Source organism: Vulpes lagopus, chromosome 22 (assembly GCF_018345385.1).
Source record: "Vulpes lagopus strain Blue_001 chromosome 22, ASM1834538v1, whole genome shotgun sequence".
Taxonomy (NCBI): Eukaryota; Metazoa; Chordata; class Mammalia; order Carnivora; family Canidae; genus Vulpes; species Vulpes lagopus.
The window spans coordinates 30,560,662-30,580,608 of record NC_054845.1 but is presented as its reverse complement, the minus strand read 5'-3'; the positions used below and the strand labels follow the sequence as shown (position 1 = coordinate 30,580,608).

At 61.3% G+C, this 19,947-nt stretch overlaps 1 protein-coding gene across 1 annotated transcript in view; it reads right to left on the bottom strand.

The window, feature by feature from the left end:
• The window catches only part of DLGAP2 (DLG associated protein 2), a 355,333-nt gene extending 342,013 nt beyond the window's left edge, over positions 1-13,320 (bottom strand). Inside the window, exon 1 of the mRNA XM_041737686.1 lies at positions 13,215-13,320. Within this exon, the coding sequence (XP_041593620.1) occupies positions 13,215-13,272 (58 nt within the window). The 5' untranslated portion in view covers positions 13,273-13,320. The remainder of the gene's footprint in view (positions 1-13,214) is intronic.
• Positions 13,321-19,947: the final 6,627 nt, after the last annotated feature.

The following is a 19,947-nucleotide window of genomic DNA, read 5'->3' as shown; positions in this document are numbered from 1 at the left end:
GTCTGCCCCCGCCCTGCCTCCTGCCCTCGTGCATCCGTCGAGACATGGTTGGCACCAAGGGGCCCGTGTCTGGGTCACGGGGCTCCCCTCCCCTTATCAAGTCAGACCAAAGACAGCTTCTGGGGATCCTCAGGCTGACACTAGGTTTTTAAAAATGTAAATCCCAACCTGCTCAACGTGGTTCCGGGACGAGGACACACAAGGTCCCCCAACGTCTCAGGACCACAGTCCTCGGGCCTTGAGGAAAGCAGCTGGCGGGAGGGGGCAGACGACAACCCTCCCTGTGCCGCGGCGCCTGCCCGGGACCACTCCCGCCGGCGTGACGGGAGGCGCTCGGGGAGGGTCCTGGCAGTCGTGGCACCTAGCGCCTACGGAATACGTCCCCCGAGGGCGAACCTGTCCTTGCCACCGTCGCCCACAGCCATGTGCCTCTGGCGGGAAGGCCTGGTCGTGTCACTGGCACACCCAGACCTCTGGGTGCAGGTCGCACACCGGTCACCAGATGTATCTGAACCACTAAAACCATCGTTGCTTCACCAAGGACGCGAAGCTTCCCTGGCCGTTGTCCAATGGCAGGTTCACAACCGTGTGACCCCAGCAGGTGCATCCCTGTGCACCGAGGCCGGGCGCCGAGCCCCAGCGGAGTCGGGATAAACCGTCCTCGTCCTGAGGCCACTGACGTGCCGACCCACCCGCTGGGCCCCGTGGCGTGAATCCTCGCCCGTGGCCATCATGCTCCTCCTTGCCTGGGGGCCTGCGTGCCACCGCGGGCCCCTGGGTTCCAAAACTGTCCTACGCGGGATCCATGCTCTGGACATGGGCTGCACGTGCACCCGGGGCTGAATTCTGTGCGACAGTAACGCAAACTGATGAAAATGTCCTGACACGTGACCTAAGCTAGACGATCTGTGTGACCGGCGCCACCTGTGCGTGCGGGAGTGCCCTCCTGCTGGCCTCAGGGTGACCGGTGGTCCCGGGAGCACCCTCCTGACGATGCCCCCCTCCGCCTCTCCTTGGGCCCCACGGGGAACCGCCGCTCCCCACGCTGACAGCTCAGACGCCGAGCCAACGAGTTACGGCCCAACCGCTGCCGAAGGGGACAGCGTATACTTAACTCCCTCGGGGCTGTCGGGAGGATGAGTCACTGCGCCCTCGGGAGCTGCTCTGAAGCCTCACGAGGCCCCGGCTGCTATTATTACTGTTGATACGTGCACTTGATACGTGGCCTGTGCTATTCCAGGGATGCAATGTCGTCCCTGGGGGGCGGGGGGCGGCTGATGCCGCAGCTGCATCCTGACGCGGATGCTGAGAATAGCTCCGGTCCACACCGACCCCGGTCCTGGAGAACCGTGCCGTGTCCTCTGCCCGGGGCCTGAGCCCATCTCAGTGGGTCGGGGGCGCAGTGGGAACGAAGGAGGGACCCACACTGTGTCCCGATTACCATGTGGTCAGCAGCCGTGCCTCGGGCCGAGGGCTTGCCCACGTGATCAGAGCACTCGCGACATGAAACCCAGCATTTCACGCAGGGAGAACTGAAGACCCGAAGCCCAGACCCAGGCCACGCAGGCGGGCAGGACTCGCCCCTCCCAGGATGGGTTCTGTGAAGGTGCAGCCGTGAGCGCTCCCCTCCCCTTCTGCCCGATTACTCCACGGTATTGACACACACCTAAGACGTGTACATGCTGCACTAATCCCATGCAAAGAGCAGGTTTGCTCAGCAGGTGCCGGGGTCATGGGCCCAGAACCCAGAGGCTCAGCCCCCCGCCCCCGGAGGCCCGAACCTGTCCGCGGCACCGAGGACGTGCGTCCCACCACCGCAGCCTGTCCGTGCAGGACCAACGGGCTTTCTCTGTCCAGCGTGTGTCCGTCCACAACCCGTCCTCCAGGACCCGGGAGCGCGTCCGCAGCTCCATTCCCGCCGACCTAAGAGCCTCACGCGGTCCCCGTGGTCAGTGCGGGCTCCCTGTCGGGCTGCAGCCAGCTGGTCTGCGGGGCCCAGGAGGGGCCAGGAGGGGTTTCCCAGGTGTGGACGAGCTGTGTCCCGACCACGTGTGCGCTTTGTCGGCAGGTGCGCACCCGGCACCGGGCGCTCCACTGTGCATAAACTACAATCTGACTTCATGAGAGAAATAAATGATGATTTCCATCCTCATCAGTCTGGAAACAGAGAAGGACGTCTATGTCCCCAGGACGGCGTACCTGCTTGGAGTTATTAATTCGACCTTGTGGAACCGACAGAAACGGAAGTCGGATATTCCATAACCCGGGGTCACTATTTCTCCATCCAAACAAAAACAGGGGAGGTTATGTTCCCACTTCAACTGGCTCGTATGCAACACCCGACATTTTCATTGCATTTCCCCAAACAAGAATCTAAACTTTATTTCTAAAGGAAGGTCTTGATTTTCCATCTCCTGGTGGTTCTGTTTTCCGGTGATGATGTGTGTGCAGATACGCCGTGATTTCCAGCCTGGTCCTGGTGATCGCTGGTGTACAGCCAAGGGGACGCTTCGAACCCAACAGACTTGTGCTGTTCAGGTGAAAAAAAATTTCACGCGCACATTGACATCACGTAAAACTACCAGAATGGGTGTGTGTGTGTGTGTGTGTGTGTGTGTGTGCGCTGGTGCAGTCATCGGTGTTCCAGGATCACCGGACACATGGCAGTGAAACAAGCTACGGTCGCAGCCAATGCAGAAACGCTGATTTAAGGCTGTACCGCAGACGCAGCTTGGGAAGTCGACATCATGAAGTGGGACCATATTTATTCCGCCTTCTAGCATTGACGACTCCGAATAAACGACGGTGAATGTGCAGAGCCCGTCCCTCCGGGCTGCGGTCCCATCTGCACGGACACGTCCAGAGCCCTGGTCTGGAACCACCCAAGGTGTGGAGAGCCAGGTGGGGAGCCTTCCTGGAAACCTGAGCACATCGCCCCGCTGAGGCCAACAACAGGCCGTGTCCTTTCTCCTCATGAGAGGCACAGGCATATTCTCCGTGGCCGCGCACCCCACGTGGCCCCAGGGAGATGGCACTCAGGGACGCCGAGCTCCCGTCCTGATGCTGCACCCAACTCCTCTGAGGTATTACATCATCATGGGAAAGACGGGAAGGGAGCCCACTGGATTTTACATCCTCTGGGCATTTAGGGGAGTAAGAAAGTGCCTGGATCATTCCCAACTCAGTGGCAGGACACACGGGGGCAGAAAAGGGCACTTTCCGCCTCTCTTGCGGCTGGGAACCCAGTGCTCAGGATGCTGGAAGGGCACTGGGCCCCAGGGTCCCACCCAGGATTAGCAGGGAGGAGTCACCATAGGATTCCTGGCCACACCGGGAAAACCCCACAAACTGAAGTCGCTAAAACGTCTTGTCTCTGAGAAGCCACCTGAGCCTGCGCATGGAGGCAAACCACGGTCTCCCCAAAATTCACCGTTTGTCGCCCGCAGGCGGTGCTCCAGGGGTCACGGCCCCGCGCCGGGAGGCCCCAGATCCCCAGTGCAGGGAGTGCACCCTGACCCTGCCGCTGCTCTGCCGTCAGCCCACGTGCCCGTGACCCCCGAAGCACCCACGCCCGCCTCCAACGGCTCCGTCGATTTTCTGTTTCAGACTGAGACATAATGGAAACAAACAACGGCACAAGCGAGCAAGCCGCGGCGTAGGAGACCAGGACCGCGTGCCGGCATCGTGTGCGGGAATGTGGACACGAGCACAGACCCCAGCCCGCACAAATTTGGGGGAGGGGTGGGGGTGCCTCTTGGCAGCAGAGGGTGCAGCTCGGCCAGGGCACGGAAGACTCAGCTATCTGGAGGAGCTGACAATACAGCGAGGTCGGCTGCTGTAATTCCTCCCCTGAATAAAAAATACTCCAGTAACATACGGAGGAAAGATAAATAAATATGTTGTTTTGGCAAAGAATCTGAAATGCAGTCGCGGGACACAAGGCAAAGGCATCCAGAGAGCTGAGCTAAGGGAAGGATCTGAATGCACCGTCCAAAATCCCAGCTCCCCGAGCACAGGGCCTGGACACTGAGACGCAGCAGCTCACACGGGTGATGTAATCATCACCTTACGATGGAGGAAACTGTAAGCACCTCGTGCACATGGGCTCTGGTCCGGGGCCCCCAGGGAAGCTGCACTCACACACTTAGCAAGGTCAGAGTGACAGGGCGAAACCTGAAAGCACGGGCTGTGTTTCTGCCCCAAGCAGACACTGTCCATCTGCTTCATTAAAGAAAATAACCAAAAAGGAGCATCCTGAGCACAAAAGATAAGGGAAAAAAAAAAGGAAGAAATCTTCCAGGTTCCCACAAGATCAAAGCCACAAGGCCCCACATGTGCTGGAACCATAAGGTCTGCAACTTTCTGAGATGGCCTTTGTCTAATGAGTTTTAACCTTTCGTGGAAAAAAAAAAACAACGTAGATCACCAGCTGTGCAGCAAACAGCCCCTCAGTGGCGCATCCTGGTCTTCGTGCAGACTCCATATTCCCAGGCGCTATCCTGGCGCCAGCTCGGAAGAAACTCTTCCTACTTTTTAGAAATTCTAAACAGTCTGTCCCTGTTGCACCACGTGTATAATTACATGTACGTGACCACACATGATGCAGGCAGAGAAACATCACACAGGACGTCATGTGTGATACAAGGGTCCATATAATCACGCATCTACTTGCACATGAACAGGCAACCAGACTGTGTTGCTATGTTACCCCAAGAAAAGTACCGTTGTAAAGCCGTGACTCTGAGAGTGGTGGGGCCCCTGGGGCTGAGAGGCCCCCCCGGCCTCTGTGCACGTGAACAGGACCTGTAAGTGGGTCCAAGATCCCTCCAGGGGTGCCCGCTGCCGGGCTCTGCAGGTGTGTGGCCCCGTCAGGTTCTGGGCTGGCCCGGCCTCCCCCTATCTCTCAGGAGGATGCAGAAGGCGTGTGTCTGCCCCGTCCACCCTGACGTGGGGGCCCCCCCCAGGACTGCAGTGATGGTCACACGCTCCCCACTCTGTGCCCTGCTCTGTAGGGAGGCACCACAGACACCCCCGGGCCGTGTGCCCTTCCTGCCCATCAATTCTGGCCCCACGGTGTGAGGCTCTGTGCGCTCTGCAGGGCATCACATGCAGAATGACCGTACACCCAGCTCCCTCCATGCAAGCTTCTGGGTGCCCGGCACACACCACTCAGCACTCCCTCTAGGTGGGCCCAGAGCCGGCTTCTCAGACATGCTCATCCTTGGCCACACGCAGCCTTCAAGGGCTTGGGGAAACCAAGTCACAGCGAAACACAGGGGCTGGATTTCCTCCAAACATCCCCTGGGTCTCAGACTGTCACCGTAGCCCCCACGCCGCACAACTCGCACACAGAACCAGAACATCACGTCCCCACTTAGAATGAGCACCTGACTGACATGAGATGGGCACGTTTTACTGCCAGAAGTCCGTCAGGGGCCCAAATTAAGCTTTAGAATATAGTTTTCTTTCTTTCTCTCTCTCTCTCTCTCTTTTTAATAAACAAAGGCTATATCGGCCCACAGATACATGGTAATGCAATTTTTGCAGCTGTTGGTGCTCATGCATGGTCCCTGGGGAGATGCGCCCTGGAGACTCGCAGACACTGAGCCGCCCATGCACAGCACGCCTGGATCTTCTGGGAGAAGCTACGGGTCTTGCTGCTTCCGCCGTTTAACATCAGGGACGCAATGACCTTTTCGGTGCTCACCCTGGACGCTGGTCACTAAGGCCCATGGCATGAGGGTCACCACAAACATTTCCATAGTTAACAAAAGGGATACTCCAGACCTGGAGGCAGGAGGAGGAGGTTCGGGACGGGGCTACACTGCTCTGATGGGAAACGGGAGCTTATTTTTATGCTTAAATCTCAACTATGATTATCTGATGACTCTGTGGAGGAAACAATGGGATTTTCATTCCCAGGGAAGAGACAGGAATTGACTTATGCATCACCCTAACAAGACGGTAACAAGCAGCAGCCTCTGAAGGTGGCCCCGTGCCCCGGCCGTGACCCAGGCGGGCTCCCCGCAGACCATGCGCCGGTGGAGGCCAAGGGGACAGGCACCAGCCTGGACGAGGACTGTGGAGACCCTCAGCCCCAGGCAATAGCTCCTTCCTCCTGCTGTCCCTTCTCCTACATTCTTGCAAAGCCCAGCTCCCAAGCAGCATCTGGTGCTCGCTCATGGTCCATGGGCTCCTTGTGTTCAGACTCCGACTCAACCCGTAGCCCCCAGGAATGTGCCATCCACCAGCGCTTCCCTACAGGCGGCAGCCAGTGCCTGGCTCAGGCCGGATGCTCGCTGGGGCCCAGACTGCATCCTTCACAGCCGACCGAGTGCCCTGGGTCCTGCACGGCGGCGGCAGGCCTGGCAGGTGGACGGACACGACCACACCACAGAAGCTGGGAGCCCGCGGGTCCAAAGATTCTGCAGCTTTCCCAGGCAGGCCCCCCAACAAGGCTGCTTCCATACTTAAAATAAATAAACACACATAAAATAAACCTAAGTTGCATTCGGTACAGTTTTAGGCACCCCCCACCCCCCTGCATGGGTCACTTAGAATCGTTCTCCGGAAACTGCGCTGCTCGTGGAGCATAGGCCTTGGGCTGCCGTGTGCGCTCGAACTCTGGTCCCACCTGGACAAACGCCGAGCTTCACCGCTCATGATGCCCAGGGGCCCAGCAGGGCCCACCCCAGGCCTCGTCATGCTGGCGACTGCCTGCGATAGCACAGCCACAGCGTGTGTGCACACCGTCCACGGTGAACAGCACCATGACCAGAATGAGTGCAGGAGCCCGGCCGTGACCACCGCTTCGCAGCGCCCAGGCAGGGTGGGTCTGTGTCCAGCCGGCACGTGGCTCCCCGGCCCAGGGCTTCATCATCAACCTCATGGAACCAGGCCCTTGCAGTGATCCCTTCCTGTGAAATCGATGCATCTACTCCAGTTTGGCTTGCTTTGGTTTGGTTTTTAGGGGGTTTTGGACACAGGTGTCAGGTTTTCATAAATACTGGTGTTTACTTTCTCTGAAAACTCAAAAGCCGCTTAAACACCACCGTCCATTCCTGGGAACCTGGGAGCCGTCCTGACCGTCACTGAGCGCCTCCAGTTTCAGAGCCGAGAGATTTCACCATCTTAGGATGGCGACACGAACCTCACGTCACCACAAAGGATAAAGTCATTGAAAATCCTAATACCAGCAACCTGCAGACATGTGTCACGAGGGTCTCCCCGTCAGTGAGGATGCCAGGGTGAGCACAGAGGAAGGCTGCCCTTGTCTGTCGGACAGGGCCCTCTCGCAGACGCCAAAACCCAGCTGTCAGAGGCCACACCAGGTGCTAAGCTCCTGAATCAGACAGGCCAGGCCCAGGCCTCACTGTGGGCGCAAGAGCCACGTGCTGGCAGGTGCGTCACGCTGGGTGCTGGGGCGACCTCGCCGCCAGGCCCAGCTGTCTGTGCGGATGAAGAGTGTGATGCCGGAAGTGGTTTAGCCCACAGAGGCCGGGGGCAGGGGGACAGGGCACCCGGCAGGTGCTCAGCTACAGGGGCCTGACCCACAACTCCGGGGGAGCGGCCTGCTTGGATGAAGCCCTGACAAAGTAGGGTGCCACCTGAACAGAAAGAGAAGTATTAAAGCTTCCTGAAAACAATGTCACTTTCTGAAATTTGACAGAGGAATGAGGCATTTTAGGGATGAAAACCACAGGAGGAAAATTAATGTCACAGGAGCTACAAGTCACGAAAATGTGTCTTTTTTTTTTTTAATGGAAAAGCCAATCTTTAACACATTGTGAAATTTGCATAGGAAATAATGGAGCTAGAAACCTGATTTTGACAAAAGTGGTATTAGCACCAGTGTTCAGCCACCAGGTGACTCCACCCGGGCAGGGCTCAGGTCCTGCTCCTTTCATGGCGACATTTTGGCAGCCAGGACAGGGCCTGGTGCTGAGGACACAGTCCAGTAAGCAGCTGACAAATGAATCAGTGTTGGTTTCATTAGCACGTGCAGTTCACTCCAGTAGTGAGTGCACAGACCCCCCGAGAGTCCACGGTGCCTGCATTCCTGCTGCGGAGCCCCGGGCGGGTGGGGAGGAGCGACAGAGACGCCCTCCCCAGGAGCCTGCTCCTCTGGTACCACACTGCCCCCTTCGCCACGACACCTGCGGTGGCCAGGCTTTGCCAGGCTGAGGATCTGCGGCTCGGTCCTCTGGCGAGCGCAGCTGCCAGGGCATGGGGCCAGCCTCCCCTCCTGCCCTCACCGCCACTTGCGATCGCAGGGTTGGGGCCCCGAGGAGACAGAATGAAAACCTATGCTCGCGGTGTGTGCGGGACCAGCCTATGTGCTCAGTCGTGTTGCAGGGACACAGGTGCCACTGGTGGCCTTCACTGCTTCACCCTAACTCCCAAGCTCTCCGTCGCTTGAGCCCTAGGAGATGCCCCACAGACCCGCACTGGTACACAGCACCCCATCGCCTGGGTTGGCTCTGTCCCTGGAAGCACGTGGCTGACCCAGTCTGGCCCCCAGGAGGAGAAGCCGTGGGAGCTCTGTTCCCACAGAGGCGGCCCTAGGCCTCATGGTGGGGGAGTCCTGAAACATCTCCTGAAGGGACAGTTGAGAACACCAGCTGACCAAGCCAGGGCAGGAGGGAGCTGAACCCGTGCATGTGGCCTGAGACGGCTCACGGCCTCGCCGTCTGCCCCGTCCTATGTCAGGAGGGCCAGGACCCCATGCCCCACTGCTGAAAGGCACACATGGGAGAGCCCTGCGCCTAAGGAACCATGCCCCCCCACCCCACCCCGAGGGCATCTACCCTGGGCCCCCGCCAGGCACACCTGTGTCCCTTATGCACCAACACTTCAGCACAGAGCCCTCGGCCCCAAGCCTCCCCCCACACACACACCGTGGCTGACCCGCATCGGTGGGTGCCATGTGGTACCATGGCCTGGCTCCGCAGGGTACAAGCCTGCGGAACATACGGCAGCAACAGGACAGGACGTGATCCCATTTTACAGTTTAATAGCTGACACTTTGATCCCAGGAGATGAGGCCACTGACACCACGAAATCTGTCCTCCTTTCTTTGCGGAGGCCGGCAGGCACCCGCAGCGGAGACACAGAGCTAGGGCCCGGCTTGGCAAGGAGCAGCCACAGTGCGCACGAAAACCACACTCAGGCTGTTACCTCTGAATCGGGGTTTTCTACACGGACAATCGATTCTGAAGCTGCATCCTGGCTCGAAGGTCATCAAATATAAAAGAAAAATACGCCAAAAAAAATCATTGTAAACTCGGAGCCTTCATGCAGGATTGAAATGTGTGTGCGCGGCACACGGCAGATTGTCCACAGCAAACGGCACACGTGGTCGCAAGGTCACTGCATGTTTATATCCCGAAAGTTTCCGAACCCAGTTGATGTTTTGTGCATTTGGGGTTTCTATTCCTACTGCCACAGGTGAGTTGCATGTTTTTCTCGAGTAAGAGGAAACAGATCCCCGGAGCCGGGTGTGTTTTCAGTGATGAAAACAAAGGTCCCAGCCCTGAGGTGCCGGCGACTCCGACGCGGCCCGGGGACCTCAGCCACGGCTCGCTCGCCACCGGGGAAACAGGTGTCTCCCCCACGGACGCCAGCACGTGGCGCGCCCCGCACATCTGCTCTTTCCTTCAATGGACGAGCGGCAGCCTCACGTGGTCTGCACCAAGCACCTGTCACAGGTGCTGCCCTCATCAGGAACCGCAGCCTAAGTAAGAATCCAGTCGCACCTGGCACCTGCGTGGGGAGCTGATGCGGGGCTGAGCCGGCCTCTCTGACATCAGGCCCCGCCCCTCCCGACCCAGGCCCCGCCCCTCCAGACATCAGGCCCCTCCCCTCCCGACCCAGGCCCCGCCCATCCAGACATCAGGCCCCGCCCCCGACCCAGGCCCCGCCCATCCAGACATCAGGATCCGCCCCTCCCGACCCAGGACCCGCCCCTTCCAATGCCGGCCCCGCCCCTCCCGACCCAGGACCCGCCCCTCCAGCCATCAGGCCCCGCCCCTCCTGGCCCAGGCCCCGCCCCTCCAGATCTCAGGCCCAGGCACCATCTCCCCTGGTTTTGCTGAGTTTCAGCTTCCTGATCCCCGTTCAGGAAACTTCTAACCAGGAACCTTCTAACCTCCTGCCCGCAACAGAGGGCCCCGCCTCTGCCTACCCAGGCGCCCAGCGAGCGCGCCCTGTCCGTGCACCTGTGACCCAGGTGCTGGGCCCCAGGAGCTCAGCTCTGCCCACAGGAGCCACACATGTGCTGACCACGGCTGCCCTGCAGCTGGTCCTGGCCTCTTACGACATCTGCCCTGACGCTCACCATGTCCCCCGGGCTGCGGGCGACGGCCCGTCCTGGGTGATCGGCGCCCGGGACTCCCTGGACACAGACAGACCCCCAGGGACCACCTCAGCACGCTCCCAGCAAGAACCTTGACACTGTTGTCTATTTTCGCTGAAACGCGGGGGAACAATAATTTGTGAAGTGAAACACCTGGAGTGTCATCCGCGCCCACTCACCTGGCTGCGAGACTCAGGTCTCAGAAACAAATGTGACTGAAATGGAGACGCACTCGGCCTCAACTCGGTGGGAACAGTCAGGCCACCGCCCTTCCTGGAGAGGATTCGTCACGAGAACAGCCTGGGATGTGTGTGGCTTTGTGCTTTTAAAGTCGTGCCCCCCTCCCCGGCCTCGTGCCCCCCACCACCCCGGCCTCGTGCCCCCGACCCCGGCCTCGTGCCCCCCACCACCCTGGCCTCGTGACCCTGACCCCAGCCTTGGCCCCCCACCACCCCGGCCTCGTGCCCTTGACCCCGGCCTCATGCCCTTGACCCCGGCCTCATGCCCTTGACCCCGGCCTTGTGCCCCCCACCACCCTGGCCTCGTGACCCTGACCCCAGCCTCGGCCCCCCACCACCCCAGCCTCGTGCCCTGGACCCCAGCCTCATGCCCCCCACCACCCCAGCCTCATGCCCCCGACTCTGGCCTCATGCTCCCACCACCCTGGCCTTGTGTCCCCCACCACCCTGGCCTCGTGCCCCTGACCCTGGCCTCGTGCCCCTACCACTCTGGCCTCATGCCCCCCACCACCCTGGCCTCATGCCCCCCACCACCCTGGCCTCGTGCCCCCCACCACCCTGGCCTCGTGCCCCCGACCCCGACCTCGTGCCCCCCACCACCCCGGCCTCGTGCCCCCCACCACCCTGGCCTCGTGACCCTGACCCCAGCCTCGGCCCCCCACCACCCTGGCCTCGTGCCCCCCACCACCCCGGCCTCGTGCCCCCCACCACCCTGGCCTTGTGACCCTGACCCCAGCCTCAGCCCCCCACCACCCCGGCCTCGTGCCCCCCACCACCCCGGCCTTGTGCCCCCCACCACCCTGGCCTCATGCCCCCGACCCCGGCCTTGTGCCCCCCACCACCCCAGCCTCGTGCCCCCCACCACCCTGGCCTCGTACCCCCCACCACCCTGGCCTCATGCCCCCAACCCCGGCCTCAGCCCCCCACCACCCCAGCCTCGTGCCCTGGACCCCAGCCTCATGCCCCCCACCACCCCGGCCTCGTGCCCCCGACTCTGGCCTCATGCTCCCACCACCCTGGCCTCATGTCCCCCACCACCCTGGCCTCGTGTCCCCCACCACCCTGGCCTCGTGCCCCTAACCCTGGCCTCGTGCCCCTACCACTCTGGCCTCGTGCCCCCCACCACCCTGGCCTCGTGCCCCCGACCCCGGCCTCAGCCCCCCACCACCCCAGCCTCGTGCCCTGGACCCCAGCCTCATGCCCCCCACCACCCCGGCCTCATGCCCCCGACTCTGGCCTCATGCTCCCACCACCCTGGCCTCGTGTCCCCCACCACCCTGGCCTCGTGTCCCCCACCACCCTGGCCTCGTGCCCCTAACCCTGGCCTCATGCCCCTACCACTCTGGCCTCATGCCCCCCACCACCCCGGCCTCGTGCCCTTGACCCCAGCCTCGTGCCCCTACCACCCTGGCCTCGTGCCCCCCCACCACCCCGGCCTCGTGCCCCCAACCCCAGCCTCGGTCCCCCACCACCCCGGCCTCGTGCCCCCCACCACCCTGGCCTCATGCCCCCCACCACCCCGGCCTCGTGCCCCCCACCACCCCGGCCTCGTGCCCCTATCACCCTGGCCTCGTGCCCCCGACCCCGGCCTCGTGCCCCTACCACCCTGGCCTTGTGCCCCGACCCCAGCCTCATGCCCCCGACCACCCTGGCCTCGTGTCCCAGACACCGGCCTCATGCCCCATAGCCTCGTGCCCCCCTCCCTGGCCTTGTGCCCAACTCCCCAGCCTTGTGCCCACCGTGGCCTCGAGCCCCTGGCCTCATGCCCCCAACCCCAGCCCCATGCCCCCCACCACAGCCCTGTGCCCCCCACCACGGCCTCGCACCCCACCCCGGCCCCATGTCCCCAGCCCTTCTGTGATCCTCCTTCGCACACAGATGCAGGTAAAGACCCAGGATGCCCATGAAGAGCCACCAAGGCTTCTGGAATCTCTCCATGTATGAAGTAAGTTGTTGCCTGAAAACCGGTGAGCTGGTGAACACGAGAGCTAAAGCCCAAACACACACGTACTAGATTCTTCTCCGGATCCACAGTTGTGGTCCAACTCCACAGAGAACTCACTGAAGACCCGGCACCAGAACCACCAGCCCCAAAGCCAGCACAACGCTCTGAAATAGGCAGGTCCTGACAACTGTCGATGGATTTGCCGTGACACGTCCCAGCAACCAGAACCCGTTTCCATCTCACAGGACGGGACATACCCACGCTGGAAATACACCATTTCCTTATAGAAGAAAACCACTTGCATTCTTCCTGATATTTTATTCTCACAAAGCTTAGCTACAATGTTTTCTTTAAAGAGCAAAAAAAGACACGTTTGAGAAACGCAGAGAGATCATCAGACTTCACAGACGGAGCACGAACCCCCGTCCCCCCCAAAAAATTCTATCAAAATTTATAAGAGTTTCACAAGTGAATTTGCAGAACCACAGCACTTCTAGTATTTTTTATACTGGATGGTATTTTTAAAGTCGTAAAAACCCCTGGAAGATCTGAACGGATAGGGGTGCTTCCCCTCCTACAGTGTCGGAGATGGCACCCCACCTGTCCCCGATCCGACTGCCCCCCGGGGCTGCACCCAGGGGCACCCGACGGCAGGAGCGCGTGGGGGGTCGCGTACCTTTGAACAGGGTCAGTCCGCGCAGATTGCCTTTGATTTTAGTCAGCTTCAGTTCCATGGGGCAGACCCGACCTTCCGCTCATGTCCTCTGTCAACTGGGGAGGAAAGAGTCCCCTAAAGTGATCAATACACAAGAAAGCAAAGTGTACAGTTGTCGGCCTGCACAGAGTGACGACCCACCCCCGGGGGCTTGTGAGAGACGAGCCACGTGGATGCCCCGTGGATGCGCCTCACACCTGCCACCGCCTGCCGCGCCGTGTCCGTGAATCAGGCACCCGCAGCAGTCGGCGGCTCTGGGCAGCTGGGCACGGAGTGGAGTGATGACTGCAGAGAGCCAATGTCTCCATTGTCGTGCAAAGTCACCACAAGAGCAATTTCTACCTATGAAAACAGGTTTATAAAGTAATTCGCACACACGCCCCGAAAGGCATAATTATATAGGAAATCAATTAGGAGCCCAGAGTCGTTGGGGGCTAGTGGCATCAGTGGTCAATCACGCAGGACGTAAGCCGTGGCATTCTCAAGCACAGACACGTGGGGCACGTCAGCACACACAGGGCAGGGGAAACGACACATCACAGACATGCTCATCATGCACACGCAGATGCGTGTACAGGCGTGTGCACACACTGTCACGGCGCCTGCCCTTGGCGGGGTGTCATGCAGCGTGGGGGTGCCCGAGCTGGACGTGGTCCCGGTTCTTGGATTTCAAACACGTATGGGGTAGCCACGGCATTATTTTATTTTATTATTTTATTTTATTTATTATTTTATTTTATTATCAGTGAAATAAAACTGATATAAGTTAACTGGCAACCTTAGACGGCCCACAGGTGGCCGAGGGGCACGGTGCCCACAGGGGCAGCAGCGCGGCCCATCAGGAGGAGGGGCTGTGGGTGTGCGCCACGCTCCGCAGCCCCAGCCCCGCGTGGATGCTGATTTCCTTGGGGTGCAGGGTCCTCCCCTGCAAGCCTGGACCACTGCCCTGAGCTCTGCAGATGCCCCGAAGACAGGCGGGGCGGGCACCGTCCACCTCCCCAGGCGCCGGGAACGGGTGGGTCAGCTGGAGCGCAGGTGCCTCGGGGAGGCCCCGGAGCCCGCGCGCCTACACGGGAGGCCCCGCGTCTCCCAGGACACCAACGCCAGGCGGCCTGGGGACATGCTTCCTCTAGGGCAGGCCACGCGGGGGCAGCGCGCTCCGGGGGGCGCACGTTATCGCCCAGCAGCTTTGCCAAAGTGGACCCGGGTTGCAGGGCGGGGAGCAGCAGGGACAGGCGTGTCAGCCCTGCCCCGAGGGCGTGGGCGCACCCCCCGCGGCTCTGCCCAGGCCCAGGACACTTGACACTTCCACACTTCCTCTGGCGCCAAGAGGGTCAGCGGTTTCCGAGCCCGCGCTCCAGAGCCCAGAGAACAGAAGTCCGGATGTTCCTGATCAGGAATCACCTCTCTGAGCTCGTGTCCCCACAGCTGACACCCACCCTCTAGGGTACCCGGCTCCTGGACGGCCCCCGCCACCCCCAAGCGCACTGCGGTGGCCACTGGGCTCAGCGACCTGCCCCTGCAGCAGAGTCACATGCTGGAGCCTTGTGCGCTGGGTGGGGGGAGCACCCGGTGGGTGGGAGCACAGGGTGGGGGGAGTGTGCAGGGTGGGTGGGAGCAAGCCTGGTTGGGGGAGTGTGCAGGGTGGAGGGAGCGCAGGGTGGGGGGAGCGCAGGGTGGGTGGGAGTGCGCAGGGTGGGGGGAGCGCATAGGGTGGGGGGAGCGCATAGGGTGGGGGGAGCGCAGGGTGGGGGGGGTGAGCAGGATGGGGGGAGCGCAGGGTGGGTGGGAGTGCACCTGGTTGGGGGAGTGCGCAGGGTGGAGGGAGCGCAGGGTGGGGGGAGCGCAGGGTGGGTGGGAGTGCGCAGGGTGGGGGGGGAGCGCAGGGTGGGGGGGAGCGCAGAGTGTGGGGAGCGCAGGGTGTGGGGAGCGGGCAGGGTAGGGGGGAGCGCAGGGTGTGGGGAGCGCGCAGGGTGGGGGGGGCGCTCAGGGTGGGGGGAGCGCGCAGGGTGGGGGGAGCGCGGGGGGGGGGGGGAGTGCTGGGGGGGAGCGCCAGGTAGGGGGAGCGCGCAGGGACGCGCAGGGAGACTGGGTGAAAAGCTCAACTAGGACGGTGGGTGAGGACGACCCGGAGCCCTGACCCCGCGAGGCCTTCCCTGAGCAGCAGCCTCCGAGGCTCTCTGGGCGGAGGATGGAGATGGGGCGTCGGGGCTGCAGGCGCTGGAGGCCGACCTCAGTGACCCGCACCTGAGCCCGTGGCCTCGGCAAGGAAGCAGCGCCCTGGCCCTGCCGCTCTGCCACCCGACCACGTGCTGCTTCTCACCGGTGAAAGAATAAACACGAGGCCACACGCAAGCCACGGGCCAGCTCAGGGAGGAGGGAGGTTAGATGCAGACGTGTAGCCCGGGCTTGGGCTCAGGGCGCAGACTCACCAGACTCCAGCGAACCGCCTGCCTGCCCAGAGGCAGCATCCAAAGTGGATGCCTCTCCCCACCTCCCCCAATCACCGACCCAGGGCACCTGCGTGGCCACCAGGCTCCCCAGGGGCAGGGCCACACGCCAAGATGCCCCTTGCAAGAACCCGGGAAGACTGGCTCACAGAGGGGCCTGCGGAGTCGGGCCCAGGTATCCTCCTGGATGCTTCCCCGCTCACTACCGCTCACTACCACCATCCTCCCCACCCTCTACCACCACCACCCCCACCCCCCTCTCCCCTCCACCCCCCTCCCCCGTGTAGGCCTCAGGGCACAGCCCTCCACACACCCAAACCCAACCCCTGCAAACAGTGCTGGGCTATTTTGGGAGCAGGACTCACTGAACCGGAGACCCAGCGTCAGGGGTACCCGGACAGGGGCACCCGGACAGGGGCGGGCTGGGGAGGAAGCTGCCACTGTAGAAACAGCCCCAGGCCTGGGGGGGGCTCCAGCAGGGGGAGGTGGGAATTGGACCCTGGGCAGCCCCCTCCCGCACACCCAGGGGCCACGCAGTCCCTGCTCCCCACACGCAAAACTGTGTGCAGGGGAAGGTCTGTACCCCAGATCCACACAGGATCCTGACCCCCAACAAGACGGGGTCGGGAGGGGGCATCTGCGGGAGGCCTTCCTGAGGGGTCAGTGCCCCTGCAGCAGGACACAGGACCCCACATCTGGGTCAGGACTCGGGGAGAAGACCGTGTCCATGGACCAGGGAGGCATCCTGTCCAGGCCCAGATCCTCCAGCACCCAGATCCCCACGTCCAGCCTCCAAACCCAGGGGCGACCCCTGTCTGCCATTTGTGAGCCCGTCTGTGGTGCCTGCCACTGACGCCCCAAACAGATCCACTCAGGATCGGCTCTGCAGAGGGGGCCTGGGGTCAGAGTCAAGTTCTGGCCGCAGTGTCGTGCGCAGATACGGTGCTGAGCCAACACAGTGCTGAACTCAGGCACCACTTTCTCCGTCAGGACGCACGACAGCGAGGAGCCTGCAGACCCCAGAGCCCGCAGCACCCCACTGCCAGCCACATCCATCCGCCCCCCACTCCCTGTGGCCGCCTCCCTCACACTGGTCCTGAGGAGGGGAAGGGGGAAGGGAGCAGAAGGGATTGGTGACCGGCAAGGGGAGCTGTCAGAGGGGAGGCAGCACTGGGACCCCAGGATGGGCCGTGCCTTCAAGATGGTAAGTAGGAGGGAGAGCGGTGAAACCACAGGGGCATCAAGGGTTTTCCTTTCCTTTTTTTTTTTTTTTTAAGATGTTTTTATTTATTCATGAGAGGCAGAGACCCAGGCAGAGGGAGAAGCAGGCTCCCTGCAGGGAGCCCGATGTGGGACTCGATCCCAGGACCCTGGGGTCATGACCTGAGCCGAAGGCAAACGCTCAACCACTGAGCCACCCGGGAGCCCCAAAGGTTTTCTTACAGAGTCAGAATTCATCTACGGGGCTCGAGGACCGAGTCACAGAGACGGAGATGCTGGTGGCACATGTGCTGAGGGACATTCACACCTGTGTCAAGGGAAGCGGGTGCACATGGAGTGGCACAGACTCTGGACTTGTGGGGCTGAAGCAGGAGCATCCCCCGTCCCTAGTGGAAGCGCTGGCTCTGTCCTCGGACTGCAACAGGAGCCACGGTGGGCCTGGGGAAGCCAGCAGGTGCTGCGGCGGGATGCTCACTGCAACATGCCCTCGAGGAGCCAGTAAGGGCTGGGGGAGTAGGTGGGCTCGTCCCGGAGTCCCGGCATGGTAGGGGGCTGAGATCTGGTCCCCTGGGACGGAGACGGGCAGGAATGCAGAGCAGCGGCCATGCTGGGCCACAGACTCTACATCCAAACAAGAAGGGACAGTTGGTGAGACGCAAGCGTGGAGCCCAGCAAAGCCCCTGGATGGGCCAGAGCATCCCAGGTGACAAGGAGCCAGCGGAAGAGCCAGGTCAGGGTCCAATGGGAGGCGTGCAAGGGTGGGGAAGGTGAGGCAGTCACCTGGGCCCCGGCTGTGTCTGTGCAGGTGCAGGTCCAGCCATCTCTCTGCCCAGACACCCCAGCTTCCAGGGCCCCACACTCCTGCAGTGGAGACTGAGGCCCCTGCAGCTGTGCCATGGAGCCACGGGGCCCTGGCTGTGGGCAGATGTTCCCACACGAGTTAAATGCCACCGTCCTTAACAATTGAACACTATGAACTTATAATCAAATAAATCTCATTAAAGCAAAGCTAATAAATCCTCCAGCTCGCCGGCCCCTGGATGCTGCACCACATTGTCCACCGCCACTGCCCTGTGCTGTCGGCCCTGCTGTGCCCAGCATGTCCGTGCACCAGGGAGGCCCTACCACCTGCACGGCTCTGGCCAAGCGGGTGCTCAGGGGTGTCGTACTGTTGGCTCCAAATGAGTAGGTGGGAGCAATCACTGCAGAAACGGGCCGAGTCAGGGCTCTGTCCTCCATGGGGCCAGCTGTGCCGGGCACTCTGCATGCCTCCACCTGGACCAGGAGTCTGCGCCGCTCTCCGCAGGCTGTGAGCTCAGAGGATGCTAGGAGACTAGAGTTTAAATATAGCTTGAAACACCGGAGTTTTACAACCTGGAAACCAAGTCTGGTGGGGTTTCTGCTGCCCGCCACACAGGCCGCACGGGTTCCGGTGCCAGAAGGAGCCCGCACCCCTCTGAGCCCACGGCGCCAGGGCTGCTTCCCTTCCTTCCCTGCTTATCTCAGCCACGCTGGGGGCTGGGGGGGGGGGGGTTGCCTAGCAACCTGCCTACACCGCATTGCAAATCTGCTGCCTTAAATAAACTGCAATACATGCTTTTTTGGAAAGTTCCGCTGGACATTTTTAGAATGAATTTCCAAAGGTTTCTGAATGACATCACGGGTGCCAAGCAGCTGTAGGAAGTGCAGGTAGCAGCACCCACGCTGCTCCCCACCCTGAGAAAGCTGAGGGGCCACCCGGTCACCTGTCCTTGTCCGTCTCACTGAGTGAAAGCCCAGTGATCTTCTGGGGACACCATGCCCTCTGGGAGGCTGGAGTGGGGTCAGGCAGAGGGACGGGACGGCCGGAGGACCCCACGATGGGTGCGCAGTCACTCGCTCCTGGGTGTGTGGTGGGAGCCCAGGCTGCGTGACACAGGGCTGGCAGGGAAGATGCTCAGGGCACCTGAGCGGCCAGTGTGTCCCAAGTGTGAGGCCCGGGGGGCTCCCTGGGGTGGGCTCTGGGCAGAGTGGGGGTGTCAGAGAGGGCATAGGGTGTGGGGACAGAGTCGGGGGCTGGGTAGGACAGCCACGCCTCAGAGGAAGGAACAGGACGTCAAGGCTGCCCATCCACTGACCTGTCCTCACAAGACTCAGGGGTCCAGCTTTCTCCTCCAGTTCTGAACAAGCCGCTCGAGTCACCTGGTAGGTTAGCGGGTCTCCCCGTCCCCTCGTCCACATAAAGAGCTAATCAGCCCTCATTCTAGGTCCTTGAGAGAAGGGAAAGCCGTTCTGGGGCTCACAGGGGTCTCTGTTTGTGCAATGGTGGTACTTGCCCATGTCCCTCAGTGACGCCCAAGGACAAAGAAGCCTGGCAATTATCAACCTGAGGTCTGGGGCAGCATCAGGGTGGCACTGCAAGAACCTGACCGTGCCCTCCTGCTTGGCCACACAGCCCCAATGTGGACACAAGCTCTTCTCTTGCCAGAGCAAATGACATTTCCAGAGACCGCAGCCACAGGGCGTGCTTGTGCAACCAAGTCCTAGGCACCAGGCTGTAAAAGAAGCAGTGCATGGAATGTTCCAGAAGCGATTAGAGGCAGGGGTGTGCCTTGAGGAGCCTGGATGTGGTGACCACTGCTCGGTCACATCCCAGCCCTTGGGGCCACATGGACAAGGGCCATTCCCTCGGACAGCAGCACAGAATTTGTAGCAGCCTGCTCAGCGCCAACTACCAACAAACGCACCCAGCCTGGGCACCCACGCTTGGGGTGTGTGTGTGAGTGTGAAACCTGATGCCTTCAGCTACCATTGAGTTTTTTATCCAAGCTGGCTAAAAATTGCAGTGGGTTCAGTGTGTGTATCTAGATTCTAAATGTACAAATGGAAGCGTGTTGGCTTAGTAGTCCTGACATCATGGCATCCACTGGATAAAGAAGAATGAGTTACAGAAATGATGACTCTACGGCGGACAAATACAGAATGGACCTCAAACCTGCTAAATACCACCACATGCAGTCGGGAAATGTCCTCCAGTCGGGGAA